Genomic DNA, 17,523 nt, shown 5'->3' with positions numbered 1-17,523 from the left:
TAATTTAATCAAAGTCCTCAATTCCCCACTCAACAAGACATAATGGGGCCGGACAAATATTCAATAATTTAAGTGTCCGGGCTTCAGCTGAATAGCAACAACTGAAGTTTGTCTTTTGATCTGAGTCTGGATCCAGGTGGACTTTCCTCCAACATTTAACCATTTTATAAATCTAATCTAATATAAATAACATTCCAAAGTTTGGAGTTGGTAAGATTTATTATGTTTTTTAAAGAAGTATCTTATGCTCACCAAGGCTACATTTATTTGATCAAAAATATTACATTTTAAAATAACTGTTTTCTATTTTAATATATCTTAAAGGTAATTTATTCCTGTGATGCAAAGCTGAATATACAGCATCATTACTCTTCAGTGTCACATGATCCTTCAGAAATCATTCTAATATGCTCATTTGCTTCTCAAGGAACATTTCTTATTATTAATGTTGAAAACAATTGTGCTGATTAATATTTTTGAAGAAACTGTGGCATTTTTTTTCCAGGATTATTTGATGAATAGAAAGTTCAAAAGAACAGAATTTATTTGAAATGGAAATATTTTGTAACATTATAAATTACTTTACCTTCACCTTTGATCAAATATCATTATCATGATCATGAATGTGTCCTTGTTTAATAAAGGTTAATTGAATCTTGATTAATCATACTTAACATTAAAGATAACATATTCTTATATTGTAATAATTTCACATTTAATCATCAAATGAATGTAGAAACAACAAAGACAGAAGCCTATATTTTAAATATTTGTTTAATGGCATCTTTTTATGAAAGAAGGCCAGTATCACCAAGACCTATATACCTACTGATGTCTATAATTTTTTTTACATTTATTAGGCTTTAAAAATATAACAACTTTTCATTTAAGTGAACTTGCAAAAAATCTTCACATAAACTCATTGTAATAAATGTCACATTTGCCTGTGCCCTTCAATATATCAGAGCAAAACATTTTCTATTGTCCAAGTCAGACCAGATTTACTTTTTGACCCATGTAACCTTGTAAACAGTGCTTTAAGATTTTTAGGTAGGTCTAAAAGGTAGGACATATTCAGAAATTGAATAAAGTTATAAAACACCACAGTTTTCACTGCATAAATTATCAAATAAATATAGATGAATCCTTATTAAAGCTACAAATGCAAATGTTATTCAGTCAAGAGCAGTGTGGGTTTCTGTGAGCACGAGTTGTGTGTCACACAGACAGGAGATTCACAGATGTGAGCTGGTACCGCACTGCGTTCTCTTTTGTGTCTTGTCACGCGTTAATGGTTTAAAAGCATTTGCATGAACAAGAGCGTGATCATATATTGTAACACTACCCCAAAGAATGACGGGAAAAAACAGATGCTGCGTTATTTAAATATGTTTAACGCGTTAAACTGAAAGAATTAATCGTTAATTTTGACAGCCTTAAATAAAATATAATATAATTATTTAAAATTTAGTTAAGGCCTGGAAATCACAATTTTAAAATTCCCTTGTATTTTTAGGTGGGAATCATTCAGAAAGATGGTGTGTGACAAAATAAATTAATCAGGACATATCTGATGTCTTAAAGGGGCTATGTGTAGGTTTTTACTTAAAAAAAATAGTGTCTTCATTTGTACATTTATGAGCCAACCATAATGTAATAGAAAGAATGACACCTTGACTGTCCACCACGGTTGCCTCTATCAGCCTGTAGGGTCAATTGTGTGTGGAGGAGTCGGGTCCGAGTTGGCGCGAAAATTCACAAAATGTGACGTCATGCGCGTTCTCGTCTCTTTGGGCTTACATCCGTACGGCAGCCATTAATAAGCAGCGGCAATCGCTAGCAGTAGTGTTTCAAATGGACTCTGCGGATGGAAAGAAGCGACCAGCCTCCAGCACAAGTAAAAAAAAAAAAAAAAAAAATCCTTATCTAGTGCGGCCAATGAGTGTGCGCACCGAGAACGAGCATGAGACTGGCTGCAGTTTCTCTAACGGCCACTGGTGTCAGTAACGGTAAGAAATTTCAGAACTTCCGCAATGCTCCTTTAAAGCTGCAGTCTGTAGCTTTTCCTCTTTGTCGCCATCTCTCTGTTCGAAATCTGTAACTGCAGTGATTCGCGGAATTATCATCTTTACGTGGGTTGTAAATCGGCATGAAACAGCGCGGATGAACACAGTGCTTTGAGGCGAGTGCTGCTGTCAGTCACCGCGCTGTGTGGATACTGTCATACAGAATCACAGATTCACTTTTTGAAAGTTTGACCAACATAAGAATTTTCATAAGAAAACTTCTGAACAAGTAAGTAACATCCATTTTTGTTCTGACCAACTAAGGGGGAAAAAGCATTCGACATGATAAGCTTCGTTAGATTTAATCAACGCGATTTACAGCAACCGTGCAAATTATAGCCTACTTTGTTCTCAAATTGTTCATGTTAACAACATCAGCATTGCGTGACTAATGTTAAATTTAATGTGTTTTATGATTACCTGTGTAGTTCAGAATTCATATTCTCCATAATAGCAAAACGAGAAAGGCACAACAAAGGAAACTCCATAACTGTATGAATTAAGAAAATGTACTGTTACACGATTGAACTATTGAAATGTCTTAACTTACTTGTTCAGCAGAAAAAAGCCGTCTCTTCTTCCGTTTTGAACCCCTTCAAAACACGGAGTTCACGCACTTTTCAAAAGCCCCTCCGATGTTTAAATCCTTGTGTTCGCATGAGACGGTTTCTTTCTCTTTCTCTAGCCACCTTAAATCCGAAGTACGAAGTCTTTTGGGTTTTATAACTGCTGAATCTCCAGTTGACACTGATGATTGTTGTTTGGATCTTTCTGGATGCCATAAGTTTATTTATGTAAAGTGCTGCGAGAAAAGCCTATACATCTAAACATCTTGTCACGCGCAGTATAGCCGGCTAGCCGAAACTCCTTCTTTATGCGTACGGGTGTGACGTAATGACGCAAAGACATGCTCGAATTTCCCGCGGAAACCCACCAGTACCACTGGAATTAAAATCATTATTACAAGCTAACCGTTTTGAATCTAGCTATGGCAAGCAGATAGTTTTGACCACTGGCAGAATACGTTTTTTTTTATATAATTATTTTGGATTATTTTTAACTTAAAAAAACTACGGACTGCAGCTTTAATATGCTTTATATTTAATATAGTAGGCACTTTTATTTGTCTTCAAATACTAATGTACTACATAATAGCTACATGAAGCAAGATTTTTGACCAATGATATTTTATAGTGAGCAGAGAAACATTGTCATATTTTGTTTTAGATTGTTGCCTAATCATGTTGTATCTAATTAGGAGACACCATATCTCAAAATATTATACAGTACCTGTGTATAGCCCTAGAAGCCTCCCTATGTACACCGCTAAAGTTGCCCTGCAGGGCCAGCAGGGTGCAAGTGAGCAGACAGTACTCCTCCACAGCGCCTCCTACAGGTTCCCCCAGTTTCAGCAGCTCGGTGAGCGTAGCACTTGCCAGGGTCACATCCCCATGAACCAAACCCAGAGCACAGAGACACTGCAGGCTCTCTGGAATGGGCTCTTTAAGCATGGAGCTACACATACAAACATAAACAAGAGGAGACAGGTTTTGCTTTTCACTACTGAAGCAGAGAATGTGTTTCTCGGAGACAGTTGAATAGTTTCCTCACCACTTGAAGAGAAGTGTTTTGGCATGATCCATGCTGCCCAGCGTGTGCTGTATCAGGGCCAGTGCAGTAAGTATACAGGCCTTTTCTTTCTCACTAGAGGCAACTGCAAGGGCTTTCTCATAGGCTGGAAATGAGTGCACATAGACAAGTGTACATGCATGCCCTCGGAAAAACACAATCACAAGCTTTGGTTGTTTCATAAGGCAGTGTAGGGCCTATTTCAATTCATAATGTTACCAGTAACCAAAAGCAAAATAGCAATGACAGCTCACCCTGAATGCTCTCTGGCAGGCGACTGATTTTGAAACAGGAGAGCGCCAGCCCGATGAGATCATGCAGCTCATCTAATGGTGTGGAGGAATAAATACGCACTGCTTCTTCCAAATGCCCTTCATCACTGACAGTGACATTATAAAATAAACATTATTTTGTACTGATAACTCTGATGACATTATTATAGATGAAATGACTGATGGCATAGTGATTTTTTACCTGAGGGCACGCCCGTAACCCCTCAAAGCAAAGCTGAGCTTGTCTGTGTGAGGGGACGCCTGAAGCAACTCGACAGCTCTGTGGAGAATGGAAAACATCCAAGAACGATTTAATACCAGTATGGTCTAGAGATCAGTGTCAGAAACTTTAGGCAGCATACATGTTTTTTTATATAATATTTTTAAAACACATATCAAGTTTTATGTCAATTATTTATATAAATTTATTCAAATAACTTGTTTAAAATTCACAAACACACACACACACACATATATATATATATACTGTATATATATATATATATATATGAATAAATTAAAGAATTAAATGAACATCAGTTTATAATGAATGTGATAATGCAACTGGGCCTGGAATATAACATAAAAAATTTGATGTTTAAAAAAACATTAAAATTAACTTTTGTTAATTCCTGCTTCAGATTAACTAAAATTGTGTCATGCAGACTTAATGTCCAACTGGCCAGGACAGAATTTCCAAATGTAAAAATAGCTAGAGGTGGCAAACCTGCGATATGCCTCAGTGGCCTGTTTCTTCAGCTGCAGGTGTGTGTTCAGGTATCCGAGCATGATGAAGGCGTCAGGGTCGGTCTGAATCCTCTCTGGTGTGAAAAAGAGCGAGTACATTAAGCTTCATTACCTCTCTCTCCATCTTTAAATAATTTGTCACTGTCACATGGGTCATTTCCTATCATAGAAACACATTTTTCACAAATGTGTCTAGCCATTCCACCTGCATTGCTGGAGAAATCATTCAATACATCAGGGGTCTTTAACTGTCAAGCAAAAAGGCCTTTGTTATACAAAGAGATGGAGCAGAGACCCGTTACATACTGTAATTGAGTGTTACATTTTTAGCATGGCCTATTAAAACATGCATACAGTGCCATATTAATGCATTTACATAATTTATAATGATTATGCATTATAGAGCTTTGGTACTGTATTTTCTTTTGTCAAAAATTGGTTTGAGATCAGACAACAAATGGAAGACCTTAAATAACCTTGCAATATCTTAAAGGGTTAGTCCACCCAAAAATGAAAATTCAGTCATTAATTACTCACCCTCAAACATTGAGAATGTTTTGCGAGCAAAAAAAAAAAGGGAAAAAAAAGACTTTATTTAACAATTTCTTCTCTTCTGTGTCAGTCTCTGATGCTGTTCACATTGTAAACACAGTGCAGCGCTTCCGGGTTCTATGTCAGAACGCCGGCTCAGAATGGGCCGGTTCCTGCATCACATGCATGTGTCGTGGTGCTCACGTGAACAGTGTCAGAGACTGACATGGAAGAGAAGAAAATGTTGAATAAAGTCTGGGTTTTTTATTGTTTTTGTGCACAAAAATATTCTTGTCATTTCATAACATTAAAGGGGCACTTAGCAACTATTTCAACTTAATAAAACCATTTAGAAATCATTTGGATGGTTTAATAACCTGTTCTGGAGAGAATGGTGGAAAACCAACCTTGCAACATGGGGACTAACGTCCCGGTAATTTGGAAATAGGAAGTCTCGTGAGAAGCGAGAACAAGCAAGAACGAGCGAGAAACACGCACTGCTTTATGGCAATTCGACATAATTCTATGATACTGTGTATGATGTATTACCAACCTCAGTAGACATAGCTCCACACGATAAAGTTGGCCGGCTCCGATAATAACAAATGCACATAAGCAGCGGTAGAAAGCGGGAGGAAGGTGCCGCAAGTGAGTTTTTTTATAACAGTGTTGTGAAAATATACGCCGCACAGCTGTAGGGGGAGCTCGATGAGAAAACATGCGACAACAAAAGTGAAAATCAGCGAAGAAATGGCTAGAGTTGCCAAGTGCCCCTTTAAAGTACAGAAGCCATGAACCGAAACGGATTTTTTTTTTGTGAACATTTCGAGATTAAAGTCGAAACATTTCGAGATTAAAGTCGAAACATTACGAGAATAAAGTCGGAACATTATGAGAATAAAGTTGTAATATTTTGAGAATAAGGTCAAAATTGCGAGAAGCCATGTGTGTAAAGAAATGCGCTCATGAAGTCGAACTGCCTCGGACATGGATCTAAACAAAATAGTAGATTTTTACTTTTATCTGGGCTTTCAACAAAAGGAATGGTAAGGCCATGTTGTTAGATTAGCACCTGTAGAATTTCCTTTTGTTGAAAGCCCAGATAAAAGTAAGCTACTATTATATTAATTTAGATCCATTTCAGAAGCAGTTCGACCTTACAGACGGATTTCTTTACAAAAAAATAAATAAATAAGAACTTCTACGGAAATTCTCAAAATATTACGACTTTATTCTTGAAATATGTCGACTTTAATCTCAAAATGCTAGAATTATTATAATTTTTTTTTGTTGCTGTACAGGGCTTCTGTATTAAAGGGATAGATCACCCAAAAATGAAAATTAGCCCATGATTTACTCACCCTGAAGCCATCCTAGGTGTATATGACATTCTTCTTTCAGAAGAATACAATCAGAGTTATATTAAAAAAATGTCCTGGCTCTTCCAAGCTTGATAATGGCAGTGAATGGCTGTTTCTTTGGAAGTCCATCAAAGTGCATGTACTCATGATTAAAGTTTTCCACGCGTCACCGGGGATTAATAAAGGCCTTCTGAAGTGAAACGATCTGTTCGTGTAAGAAAAATATTCATATTAAAAAAATTATTGACTAAAATAACTAGCTTCCGGCAGACGGCCGTAAGCATCGATTTACGCCAAAAGAATAACCCTTGAACTTGACGCACAACTTAACTATCCCTTTAAGGTTGAACCTCTGTAGTCACATGGGCTATTTTAAAGATGTCTTTACTACCTTTTTGGGCCTTGAAAGTGGTAAAAACGTTGCAGATCAAAAATATCTTCTTGGGTTTTATGGGTTTGTAAAGACATGAGGGTGAGTAATGGCAGAAATTACTTTTTTAGGTGAGCTAACCCTTTAATACAGTATAGTGTGTGTTTGTGTTCTCATACCAGTGTACTTGCTCAGAGCCACCTGGGCAGCAGAGACGGCGTTCATCTGAACTATGTTGTAGAGGTAGAGCTCGGAGTCTCTGTTGCTCCTGTCCAGCAGTGTGGAGCAAACCCAGTACGCGTAACCCTTCACTCCCTCAGTCTAATATCAAACAAACATGTTACAGCAAGAAGAACATACAGCAATAATCTGAACCTAAAGAAACTATACGCTACATTTCAAAAAGTTTGGGGTCAGTACATTTTTTTTAAAGAAATGTATACTTCTATTCAGCAAGAATGCATTAAATTGATCATGAGTGACAGTAAAGACATTTATAATCTTATTTAAAAAAATACATTTTAAATAACGGTTTAACAAACGGGTTCCACAAAAAAATTAAGGAGCACAACTGTTTTCTATATTGATAATAAAAAATGTTTCTTGAGCCGCAAATTAGAATGATTTCTGAGGATCATGTGACATTGAAGACTGGAGTTATGATGCTGGAAATTCAGCTTTGATCACAAGAATAAATTACATTTGCAAATATACTAAAATAGAAAAAAGGTCTTATAAAATTTTAATAATATTTCACAACATTACTGTATTTTTGAACAAATAGATCCAGTCTTGGTGAGCATGAGAGAGCATGAGCATAAAACATTACAAACCCCAAACTTTTAAAAGGTAGTGCGTGTTTAGAAATGACTAAACATACATGAGTGCTCAGTTCTGTGGTGTGTCTGAAAAGGTCCATGGTGTCATAACTGCCAACGGTCTCAGCAATGAAGGCCTGTATGTTGAGAAAGAAGTTAGATGTGCTGCGTAAAGTAATGGACAAAAGATATGAACTCAAGGTGTAATCTAAAGTGTACCTGTCCGATCCAGCAGTTCACATAAAGGGGCTCTAGCGACTGAGCAATCTTGAAAGCTTCATGAGAGAGCTACAAAAAATAATGTAGAAATCAGCATGGCTCTCTCAATACAAGTAAAGCAAAGCTTATCACTTGACAAAATAACATTACCTCTATGTTTCCCTTCTTCAGATACAAAGCACCAAGGTTAGTCCATGCAACCACATTCTGAAAAATAACCAAAAGATACAATACTTGCATCAACACAAATATTTAAAAAAGTGAGGAAACAAACAGTTTATTTTTCTTGCATTACTTACATTTGACTCAGCTTTTACTGATTTGATGAAACTGTGTTGTGCAAGTGCAAAGTTCTCTATTCCTAAAATATAAAAGCAGAATATAATATTAACACAAGAATAGTCAAAACAGTTATGTAATACAGACTAATGCAATTACGTACATCATGTGTATCTACCTTTTGCCATGGCGACGACCCCAAGGGCGTTCCAGTATTTGTAATTCGCACTGTCCAGCATGATCGCCTTCTTCACACACTGCCAAAACAGAGCCAAACCAAAACAGCCTGTTAAAACACATCTTCATGTAAGCACTCTGAACAACTGATCTCAGGTCAGGTACCTGCAGGGCTTTCTCCAGCAGAGGCTGGGGATCCTCCTCAGGAAACAAGCAGCTGAGAAGTCTGGATTGGTGGTTATAGTTCATGCCGAGGTCACACCACAGACTGGGGGCCTCCGGCATGAGTTTCAATGCATGACCAAAGCACCTGATAAAACAGTTTCCATCCATCAGACCCCCAGTCTTCTTTTCACCCTTTAGTTTAATATGTTTCTGTATCAGTTCAACTAATCATAAGCAGGCATTTTTGGAGAGATTTATGTAGACCAACCCAAAATATGGTTTATACATCAACATAACTTAAACATTCAACAAGTGACTGAAATAAGGCTGCATTTATTTGTTAAAAAAATTAGTAAATCAATTCAGTAATATTCTAAAATGCTATCACAGTTTATAATAAATGTTAATATATTTTAAAATTAACTTTATTCCTGTGATGAAAAAAAAAAATTCAGGATACTAGAAAGTTCAAAAGAACAGCATTTATTTGAAATCAAACTCTTTTGTAACATTATAAATGTATTTAATGTAAATTTCTACTAATTTAATCCATCCTTGCTGAATAAAAGTACTCAATTAATGTCTTTAAAAAAATCGTACTGACCCCAAACTTTAAAATGCTAGTGTATGCATTACTGTATTGTATATTGCATGAATAATAAAAACATTGTTCAGAAAGTAAATGAACACATAGCCAGGATGTTGTTGAACACTTATTTTCTACAGATGAGCCCCTAAAGACACGTAATGACAGACTCTAATACAGCAAGTGTGATGTATTGTGTGATTGTGTGTCTCTCTTACCTTTCTCCTACAGTGAGGAGCTGTCTCTGGTCCAGTGTATGGCTCTGATCTGGTGGATCCATCCCACATAGAGCTCCAGGTACCAGCACTTTGGCTCGGTTTGTGGACACAGTTCTGCAGGTTGTGCAGACATCACCTAGTATCTTCCACAGACATGACAGGTCTGGCCTTTGCTTTACAGCACTGAGAACATTGAAACAGAGGATTACATCAATATCCACTCAATGACACCCAACAAACTCACCAGACATAGTTAGACACCACTTTAAAGAATGATGCACAAATATTCTCTTTACTCAGCAGAACCCTGTGTTCATGATACACTTTACCTGAAGAGGTAATGGATGGCATTCTGTATCAAATCTACAGCTCTTCCATCAAGATAGTCATCCAGTGCACTTTTAGCCAAGGCTAACAAGCATTCACCCAGACCTGAGAATCAAAACACAGTGAGGATGTACTCCAGATTTGAATACGGGATGAAATAGATATTAACCTGAGAGATTAAAACATTAATGCAGAAATCACACAAACCTTTCAGTGCCGGCACATATTCCTCCTGCTCTAAGATCTGCCTGTACTCTGAGGCAGCCTCTTTAAACCGGCCCAGGTTCTGTTTAATGGCGGCCATCTGATAGAGGCTATAGATTGAGGTGGGCTGAAGATGATGTGCTTTATCAAAGGCTTTCAGAGCAGCTGTGAAACTCCTGCGGTTCAGGTAAGCTTCACCTAAACATTCCCAGCACACCCAGTCCTGAGGATCAGCCCTCAACGCCGCCTGCAGACTGAGACCACAGCAGAATCATGGGTAACTTTCAAATCAAATCAAATCAAATCAAATCAAATCAAATCAATAATCATTGCATATGGGGCAGCCATTTATCTTAACATTTGTGTCTGATGAAAAGCTATATGGCTTGATTTTGGTGAGAACAAATATATATATATATATCCCACATTTAACATTTGATAAAGTCATCTCTGAACACAGGGAAGTGGACCTTGAAAACTTGGGGCTAAGTTAATTGTGGGATTCTGGGAAATGAGCTCTTCTGTTGATATGGTATATAAAATGAAGGCTAATAGAAGGCAAATGTGTTGTATAAATAGACTAATATAAGTAAAATATCATTTTTATTGGTGGCATTTGAATAATTATAACTGAAAACAATAAATAAAATGTACTGCAAATATATGAGTTCCATTTCTACTTCCTGAAATTTGAATTACACATTTGAATCCTGTTCGCTTCCCAAAATCCAGAATTGAATTGGAAATAAAATTTAAATTCTAAATGGTACAAAAATTATGTAATATAGGGCTACTATTAATAACAATTTTGGAAAAAGACATGTTTATGTCTTGCATCATTATAACTGCCAACTTTAATGTTGATAAATGAAATAAGATCTTTAAAAATATCTGCTAATCACACCATCCAGAGCCAGTTAAACAACTCTTATTACCACTTGTACCTTATAACTGAAAATGATTCACTTACTCTGCAATGGCCTGTTGGTGCTGGCCAATCTTGAGGTGGTAGAGACCTCTCCTCATCCAGGCCCATTTAGCAGAGCCAGGAGTGGCTCTCTCTGTCACAGACTGCAGAACAGTCAGAGCTGAGTCCTAAACAGATAAAACACAGCAAAGTTAATAAACCCCAGTCTTCTACAGCATGTACAGAGTGAAAAGTTCCTTGCGTCTTTTTTAAATTCGATTTTGGCAAGAAAAAGTAAATAGAGGATACCCTCAACGAATTAACTAGACTTGTCTGCACTCACCATGTCTCCCTGCTCCATGCTGAGATCTACAGTAGCCGCTCCAGCCTCTGCATCAGAAGAATCCAGCTCAAATGCTCTCTTATAGCAGCCTCTGGCTCTGCCCTGATCCTTTGCCACCTCTCTGTAGTAATGACCCAGGAAACGAAACACTGAACCAAGATACGGGTCCAGTTTAGCAGCCTTAAAACAACAGAAAACGCATCATTATTTATTTTTATCCCAAGACAAAAGAGTGGTATCTACATAAAAAGATAAAGAGTGCAAGTTCTGATGTTGGTGGCCTCACCTTGAGCAAATGTGTATGGGCTTTGCTATGGTCCCTTTGTATTTCCTCTCCCATGTTCCAGTACAGACGGCCCAGCAAGAAATATAACTCCCCATTATCTGAGCTTCTGGATAAAGCCTCCAGAAAGCTGTGAGACAGAGAAAGAAGACAAGAGGATCAGTGTTTGGTGTTTACAGCTATGCTGGTTTGTGATATTGTGTAGGAGGGTTTCACACCTCTCCTCAGCTTGTTTGAGCTGTTCTTTAGCAACATGCGTCAGCCCCTTCAGAGTGAGACCCTCCACAGATCCTGGGTGAGAGTTTAGCAGCTCAGCAAAAACCTGTAAGAATCATTTCATTCAAACATGATTTGGTCTACTTAGCATGATGAATATTAAGATATAAGAAGGTAAAAAAAAAAAAAGCTTCAGCTTAAAATTCAGAAATTATGTTCCTGTCGAAAGAAAACAATTGACCTGAAATGCTTCATCAGTTTGACCTTTTTGCAAGTGAGCTCTTCCTTTCAACGCTAAAAGCACTGGGTCATTTTTGGCATCTGAAATCTAAAAGGAGAAATCAACAACATTATATCAATCAAATGATAATGTTAAAATACATTAAAATAAAAAATTCTAAAGTTTGGGGTAAGTATGAAATTTAGTTTGAAAGAAATGAATACTTTTATTCAGCTAATGTTTATAATGTTACAAAAGATTTCTATTACAAATAAATGCTGTTCTTATGAACTTTTTATTCATCAAAGAATCCTGAAAACATCCATTTTCAACATTGCTAATAAGAAATGTGTGAAGAATGGCTGCTGCCAATTCAACTTTTCCATCACAGGATTAAATTACATTTTAAAATATATTCAAACAGAAACCAGCTATTGTAAATTGTAATAACATTCACAATATTACTGGTTTTACTGTATTTTTCAGTTTACTGTTTATCATTCTCACTTATTTTTATACAATTTGTTATATAGGAGAAATGTTGTTTTTTGCACATAGGATTATTGTTTATAAAGTGGGAGATTGATTTTTGCGCTGAATAGGATTGCATATAATTTCGTTGTACTTTTTTGTATAATGACAAATAAAGATTCTGATTCTGATTTTGATCAAATAAATAGCCTTTGGTGAGTATAAGAGACTTCTTTTAAAATCATTCCAACCCCAAACCTTTGAACGGTAGTGTTTGCTTCTGCTGTAAGACTGCAGCACTGTGTCAGTCTTTGATTTAAAACTTTACCTGTGTAAGTATCTGCAGAGCTTCATCAGCATCCTGGTCTCTTCCTGTCCTCACCAGAGCATCTAATCTCAACCTCTGCAGCTTCTGAGTCCAATCATCAGAATTCCCCACACTCGACTTCAGCCCTGAACACACAAGAGAGAACAGCCCTTTTCACTCTGTTAGTGCAGTTGATGAGTAGTTGTCCTGTTAGCTGTGTTTCGTATGTGCAGTTGTTTTTAATGATACAGTACCTTGGCTGGAAGATGTGGCACTGTCAGAGTATTTATGCATTTTTAGTTGAGCCAGAGCAAGATTATACCATCCAATGCTGGAAGAACGCATACGCTTCAGTCCTGCAGGAAAAACACGACAAAAGATTTAAACATCCTGTTTGCCATTTACATTATATAGTTTAGAAAGTGATAGGAACTTAATGAATGTTGCATAGCTGAACATGAACATAAATCAAGAAGTTCTTGAAATATACTATAATGATCAAAATGTATTTGAAGGATTGCTTACATTATACTATATATGACCTCCGGTCTGAATGAAACATTCTTTTCAAGAACACGGAGAGACTTTGATAACCTTAGTGCTCCAAATTGAAAACCTAAACAGCAGTGAATTCTGTATATTTATGAACTCACCCAGACCAATACTTTTGAGGGCGTCCTCATATTTCTTATCCTGACAAGCTTTAATACCAAGACCAAAGTGAGCGTGTGAGTTGTTAGGATCCAGTTCTGAGAGACTTTGGAAACAACGGACAGCTTCCTCACTGCAGTCACCTACCAGGATCATCGGAGACAAGAACATTTATCTGAAAGCGGTTATTATTGAAATATCAGACATGAGGTTTATGCTTTCTCCAAACAGAGACAGGTTTATTTTTGTACTTATTTTAGTGTTCAAAAGTTTGGGGTAGTTTTTAATGTTTTTGAAATAAGTCTCTTATGCTTACCATTTAAAATACAGTAAAAAAGGTAATGCTGTGAAATATTATTGCAAATATATTAAAATGTAATTTATTCATGTGATGGCAAAGCTGAATTTTCAGCAGTCATAGAGCGCTGCAGTGATGATGTATTTTGTCAGTCAACTTCCTTCAACAAAAACCCAATAGGATTTCTCCATTGGCTTTTGAATTATTGCAGAAAATAAGCTTTGTGACCAACAAAAGTTTGATTCTTATGAACACATTTTGTTAATCACCATAGTCTTGACAAATTAACACAACTTTGTGAATTTTAAAACCAATACATTCGCCAAAAGCGAAATGTAGGGTATAAAAAAACTTCCCCACGGTCACATGACTTCAATGCCACCATCAATAAGCTTCCGACGACTCTTTCAGTCTATATTTAAAAAACATTTTCCCTGAAAGATTGAGTTAAAATAGTTTGCAAGAGCGCAAGTATAAACACAGTGAGGCTGTGAAAGCGGACTAGTGAGTTTTCAAGACAAGTAAAAGCATTAAAATAATCATATTACTACTGTATTTTATGTTATAGAATAAAATTAGTGCTGTCAATCAACTCATTTCTTTTTTACTAATTAATCGCACATTGTTCTGTAATTATTTGCACCTAACATTATAGTTAATATATTTTTATAATGTAAAAATTTCACATTTAAAATCCAAATTAATGCAGAAACAACAAAGACAGTAGCCTACAATTTAAATGTAGTATCACAGATACACCAATACTGCTACTGATGTCTGATGATGATTGATTTTTTTTCTCAATTTCAGCCATTAATTTTAGCCATTCAGCATTACAGTATAATTAAAAGCTATAAATTTGAACATTTATTAGGCTTTAAAAAAAAAACAGAATCTTTTCATTTAAGTGAACTTCACATAAACCCGTTACAATAAATGCCTTCAATATATTAGGGCTCAATTTTTTCTATTGGCCCTGTCAGAACGGTACAGATTTTTACTTGCCCTGTTAAAAAATACACAAAAAGTTATTGTTTTAGTTGTTTTTGCCCCATGTAACCTTGTAAACGGTGCTTTAAGAATTTGAACGCGTGGACGCGTTAATTTTGACAGCACTACTATATATTTGTTGTTGTTTTGTTTCTCACTTATTTCATTTGTCTTCGAGGACTCCACACTTACCTGTTATGATGTAGTGCTCACTGAGGGCCTCTAGAGGGTAGGATTGTGTCGGATAGCAGGACAGTGTGGCATCACAAAACTCTTTTAGCTTGGCCACCTCATGAGGAAGCTGAAGGGGATACAGAATATGAAACTCTTGCTTTGGTTCAGTCATAATTATTATTGTGTATATTATTATAATTGTGGCATATAGCGCTTGCCAACCTTAGAAAGACATTTAATGTAATCCTGTGAGAGACTGCTGTGGGCTTCACTGGGCACATCTACTGTCATTTCCAAAGCTCTTTCAAATGCTGATATCAGCTGTTGAGAAAAGAAAAACACACTGTAAGCTTTGTAAAAATGTATGTATTGACATTAACCCGGGGGTATGTACATAAAAAAGAGCACTTTAAAATTCTCAAAAAGAAGCATTTGAGAACTAATCCAGGTAAATCAGACTGACGTGCTGCTGAGTCTCATTGTCCTGATCCTCAATAGTGTCTTGCAGGAGTCTGGTCATCTCCTTCCACAGCTCCAGCAGCTCTGAATCCTCCACCCCTTCCTCTCCCTCCTTCATCTGGATTAACCTCCGCCACACTCTGGCCACCTGTGGGTAGAGTAGCAAACATATGGCGAATCAAACCTGATTGTGATTTTAGAAATAATGTGTAGATTTGTGAAGGTAACAGACCAGTGCAGCTCTAACCTCTGAAATCTTTTGTTGTAATATCAAGTTCTGCTTGTCATATTTAAAGATTATACCTGTAAATAGTTCTTCTCCGACTGAGAGATTTCCACCAACTTCTTGCTCACTTCGAAACATTTTGCTTTGTCTGAACTGCAAATGCAGAAAAACATACATGGATCAAGCAAATTGTTCAAACTGAATGAGGCTCTAAATGAGGCTCTTTCGACCATATGATTATTTTATTTTTTTATTACAAAACTATATTTTATTCAGGCTAAATGATTTGTCACTTGTTCTGAAACAATCTTCAACTTTTATTCTGCTGCCCTGGAAGAGATGTGGTCCTGTCAATTCTCATTTCTGTGATAATAACCAATAAAAGTTTTGTAGACAATTCAACTTATTTGTTCAATAAAATGATTGGCATGATTATAGAATTCAAGTTCAAAGAATTTCACTGATTTTAATATATTTTTTTACATTTATTATAAAGCCAAATTTTTAAAAAAGGTGTGTAGGGGACATTTCCAAAACCTAAGAAATTCTGGTAAATTTCAACCATGCAAAAAGGAAAAGAAAAAGGAGGTAGGGGCACAATCTAAATGTTTAAAGCTATTATACCCTATCCTTTTATTTTGAATTAGATTTTTTTCCGTTTAAAATCATCCTAGGAGAAAAGAAGACCACTTTACTTACGTTTCATACAGTGTAATAAGTTTCTGGTAAATCTTTGGCAGCTCGGCTTTGAAATCTGCCTGGTCACCTTTTTCGTACAAATTTGCTAAACCCTGTAAAAGAAATCCACATCTAGTAAACCTTCATTGTTCGATCAGCAGTGCACAATATCATTTAAAGACCATATTAACAAGTGAAAGTGACATGTGAAGGCCAAGTATGGTGGTAACTGGTAACCCATACCCAGAATTAGTCAGAGTGCATTTAACCCATTCAGGTTAGTGCACACACACATTACACACATACAGCACTGACTGCAAACCGTGGACACACACCCGGAACAGTGGGCAGCCATTTTTGCTGTGGTTCCAGGGGAGCAATTAAGTGCCTTGGCCAAGGGCAACTCAGTCATTTCCTTTCGGTATTGAGAATCGAACCTGCAACTTTAGGTTTACCATTCTGACTCTCTAACCATTAGGCCACGACTTGCCAAATGGTTAACAAACTGTGTCCATAAACAAACACTACATTTTATGGACCATTCATTAAAGTTTATAAACTACAACCCACCTGCCATGCCAGCAGTTGCTCTGGCTCCAGTTCAGTGGCCTTTCTGTAGGCGATCTGTGCCTGATCCGGCTGCTGCAGCTCTGTGGCTGCCACTCCAATGAACACCCAGGCATTATAGTTATTCTTCTCAAGCTTGAGAACAGCCTGGAGTACAGAAATATGGTTTAACTTGAGAGTGAAATGTTTACCTTGCCTACTCACTCAAATACAGTCAATCAAGAGAAAAGTATGAGATGGAAGTTATTTAGTGTATGCTGACAAGTGGAAGTAAACACTTACCTTACAATGTTTCAAAGCTTCTTTAAACTCTTTATTTTTAATGGCTTCTCTTGCACTTTTCAGCTCAGCTTTCACTTCTTTACTGGACATTTTCTTAAATAATTTGACAGAGATAAATGTTAACGAAACATAAGCAGTAAAGGATGCTTCCAGTTATGCATGTTATGTTGCCTATTAACTTGCTGACATGTAGAACATAACTAAATTGTCATATTACCACACTTATTTTCAAAGGAAATTTGTGTATTTCTAGAATGTTATTGTAAGAAATGTACGTACGGCAGAACTTGGTTTGTTTCCATTCAGCAAGCAGTAAATTGCGCATGCGTGTCGTGATGCTTAACCCTACGTCATTTTACCGCGACAAACATTGTATTTATTTCTCTACAATTAAAAAAAAATCAACGTAGTCATGTCCATGCGTTGTATTTGTTTAATATTTATAATATAAAATATCAGAAAAGATTAGATTACATTTGATA

General features: G+C 36.5%; 1 protein-coding gene across 2 annotated transcripts in view; it reads right to left on the bottom strand.

Annotated features, from left to right (window-relative positions):
* skic3 (SKI3 subunit of superkiller complex) overlaps positions 1 to 17,339 on the bottom strand; it is a 29,164-nt gene extending 11,825 nt beyond the window's left edge. The window contains exons 1-31 of one of the 2 annotated variants that reach the window (XM_056237986.1): positions 17,321 to 17,339; positions 17,042 to 17,134; positions 16,763 to 16,906; positions 16,214 to 16,305; positions 15,592 to 15,667; positions 15,293 to 15,436; positions 15,052 to 15,150; positions 14,848 to 14,956; positions 13,370 to 13,510; positions 12,971 to 13,072; positions 12,738 to 12,862; positions 11,960 to 12,046; positions 11,721 to 11,824; positions 11,506 to 11,632; positions 11,220 to 11,399; positions 10,940 to 11,064; positions 9,973 to 10,223; positions 9,768 to 9,870; positions 9,439 to 9,621; positions 8,635 to 8,779; positions 8,471 to 8,549; positions 8,313 to 8,374; positions 8,164 to 8,220; positions 8,014 to 8,082; positions 7,857 to 7,931; positions 7,156 to 7,297; positions 4,695 to 4,788; positions 4,170 to 4,247; positions 3,950 to 4,074; positions 3,678 to 3,801; positions 3,357 to 3,581 (exon numbers count right to left, since the gene is read on the bottom strand). In XM_056237986.1, coding sequence (XP_056093961.1) covers positions 3,357 to 3,581; positions 3,678 to 3,801; positions 3,950 to 4,074; positions 4,170 to 4,247; positions 4,695 to 4,788; positions 7,156 to 7,297; positions 7,857 to 7,931; positions 8,014 to 8,082; positions 8,164 to 8,220; positions 8,313 to 8,374; positions 8,471 to 8,549; positions 8,635 to 8,779; positions 9,439 to 9,621; positions 9,768 to 9,870; positions 9,973 to 10,223; positions 10,940 to 11,064; positions 11,220 to 11,399; positions 11,506 to 11,632; positions 11,721 to 11,824; positions 11,960 to 12,046; positions 12,738 to 12,862; positions 12,971 to 13,072; positions 13,370 to 13,510; positions 14,848 to 14,956; positions 15,052 to 15,150; positions 15,293 to 15,436; positions 15,592 to 15,667; positions 16,214 to 16,305; positions 16,763 to 16,906; positions 17,042 to 17,131 — 3,557 coding nt within the window. In that variant the 5' untranslated portion in view covers positions 17,132 to 17,134; positions 17,321 to 17,339. Of the gene's footprint in view, positions 1 to 3,356; positions 3,582 to 3,677; positions 3,802 to 3,949; positions 4,075 to 4,169; positions 4,248 to 4,694; positions 4,792 to 7,155; positions 7,298 to 7,856; positions 7,932 to 8,013; positions 8,083 to 8,163; positions 8,221 to 8,312; positions 8,375 to 8,470; positions 8,550 to 8,634; positions 8,780 to 9,438; positions 9,622 to 9,767; positions 9,871 to 9,972; positions 10,224 to 10,939; positions 11,065 to 11,219; positions 11,400 to 11,505; positions 11,633 to 11,720; positions 11,825 to 11,959; positions 12,047 to 12,737; positions 12,863 to 12,970; positions 13,073 to 13,369; positions 13,511 to 14,847; positions 14,957 to 15,051; positions 15,151 to 15,292; positions 15,437 to 15,591; positions 15,668 to 16,213; positions 16,306 to 16,762; positions 16,907 to 17,041; positions 17,199 to 17,320 lie in introns of those variants that run through there. The other variant, XM_056237994.1, reaches the window with a different exon arrangement.
* Between the last annotated feature and the right edge of the window lie 184 nt (positions 17,340 to 17,523).

This window comes from Rhinichthys klamathensis, unplaced genomic scaffold (genome assembly GCF_029890125.1).
Source record: "Rhinichthys klamathensis goyatoka isolate OS25496 unplaced genomic scaffold, OSU_Roscu_1.1 h1tg000019l_1, whole genome shotgun sequence".
NCBI lineage: Eukaryota > Metazoa > Chordata > Actinopteri > Cypriniformes > Leuciscidae > Rhinichthys > Rhinichthys klamathensis.
The sequence above is the reverse complement of the archived record's forward strand: the minus strand, read 5'-3'. Positions and strand labels throughout refer to the sequence as shown.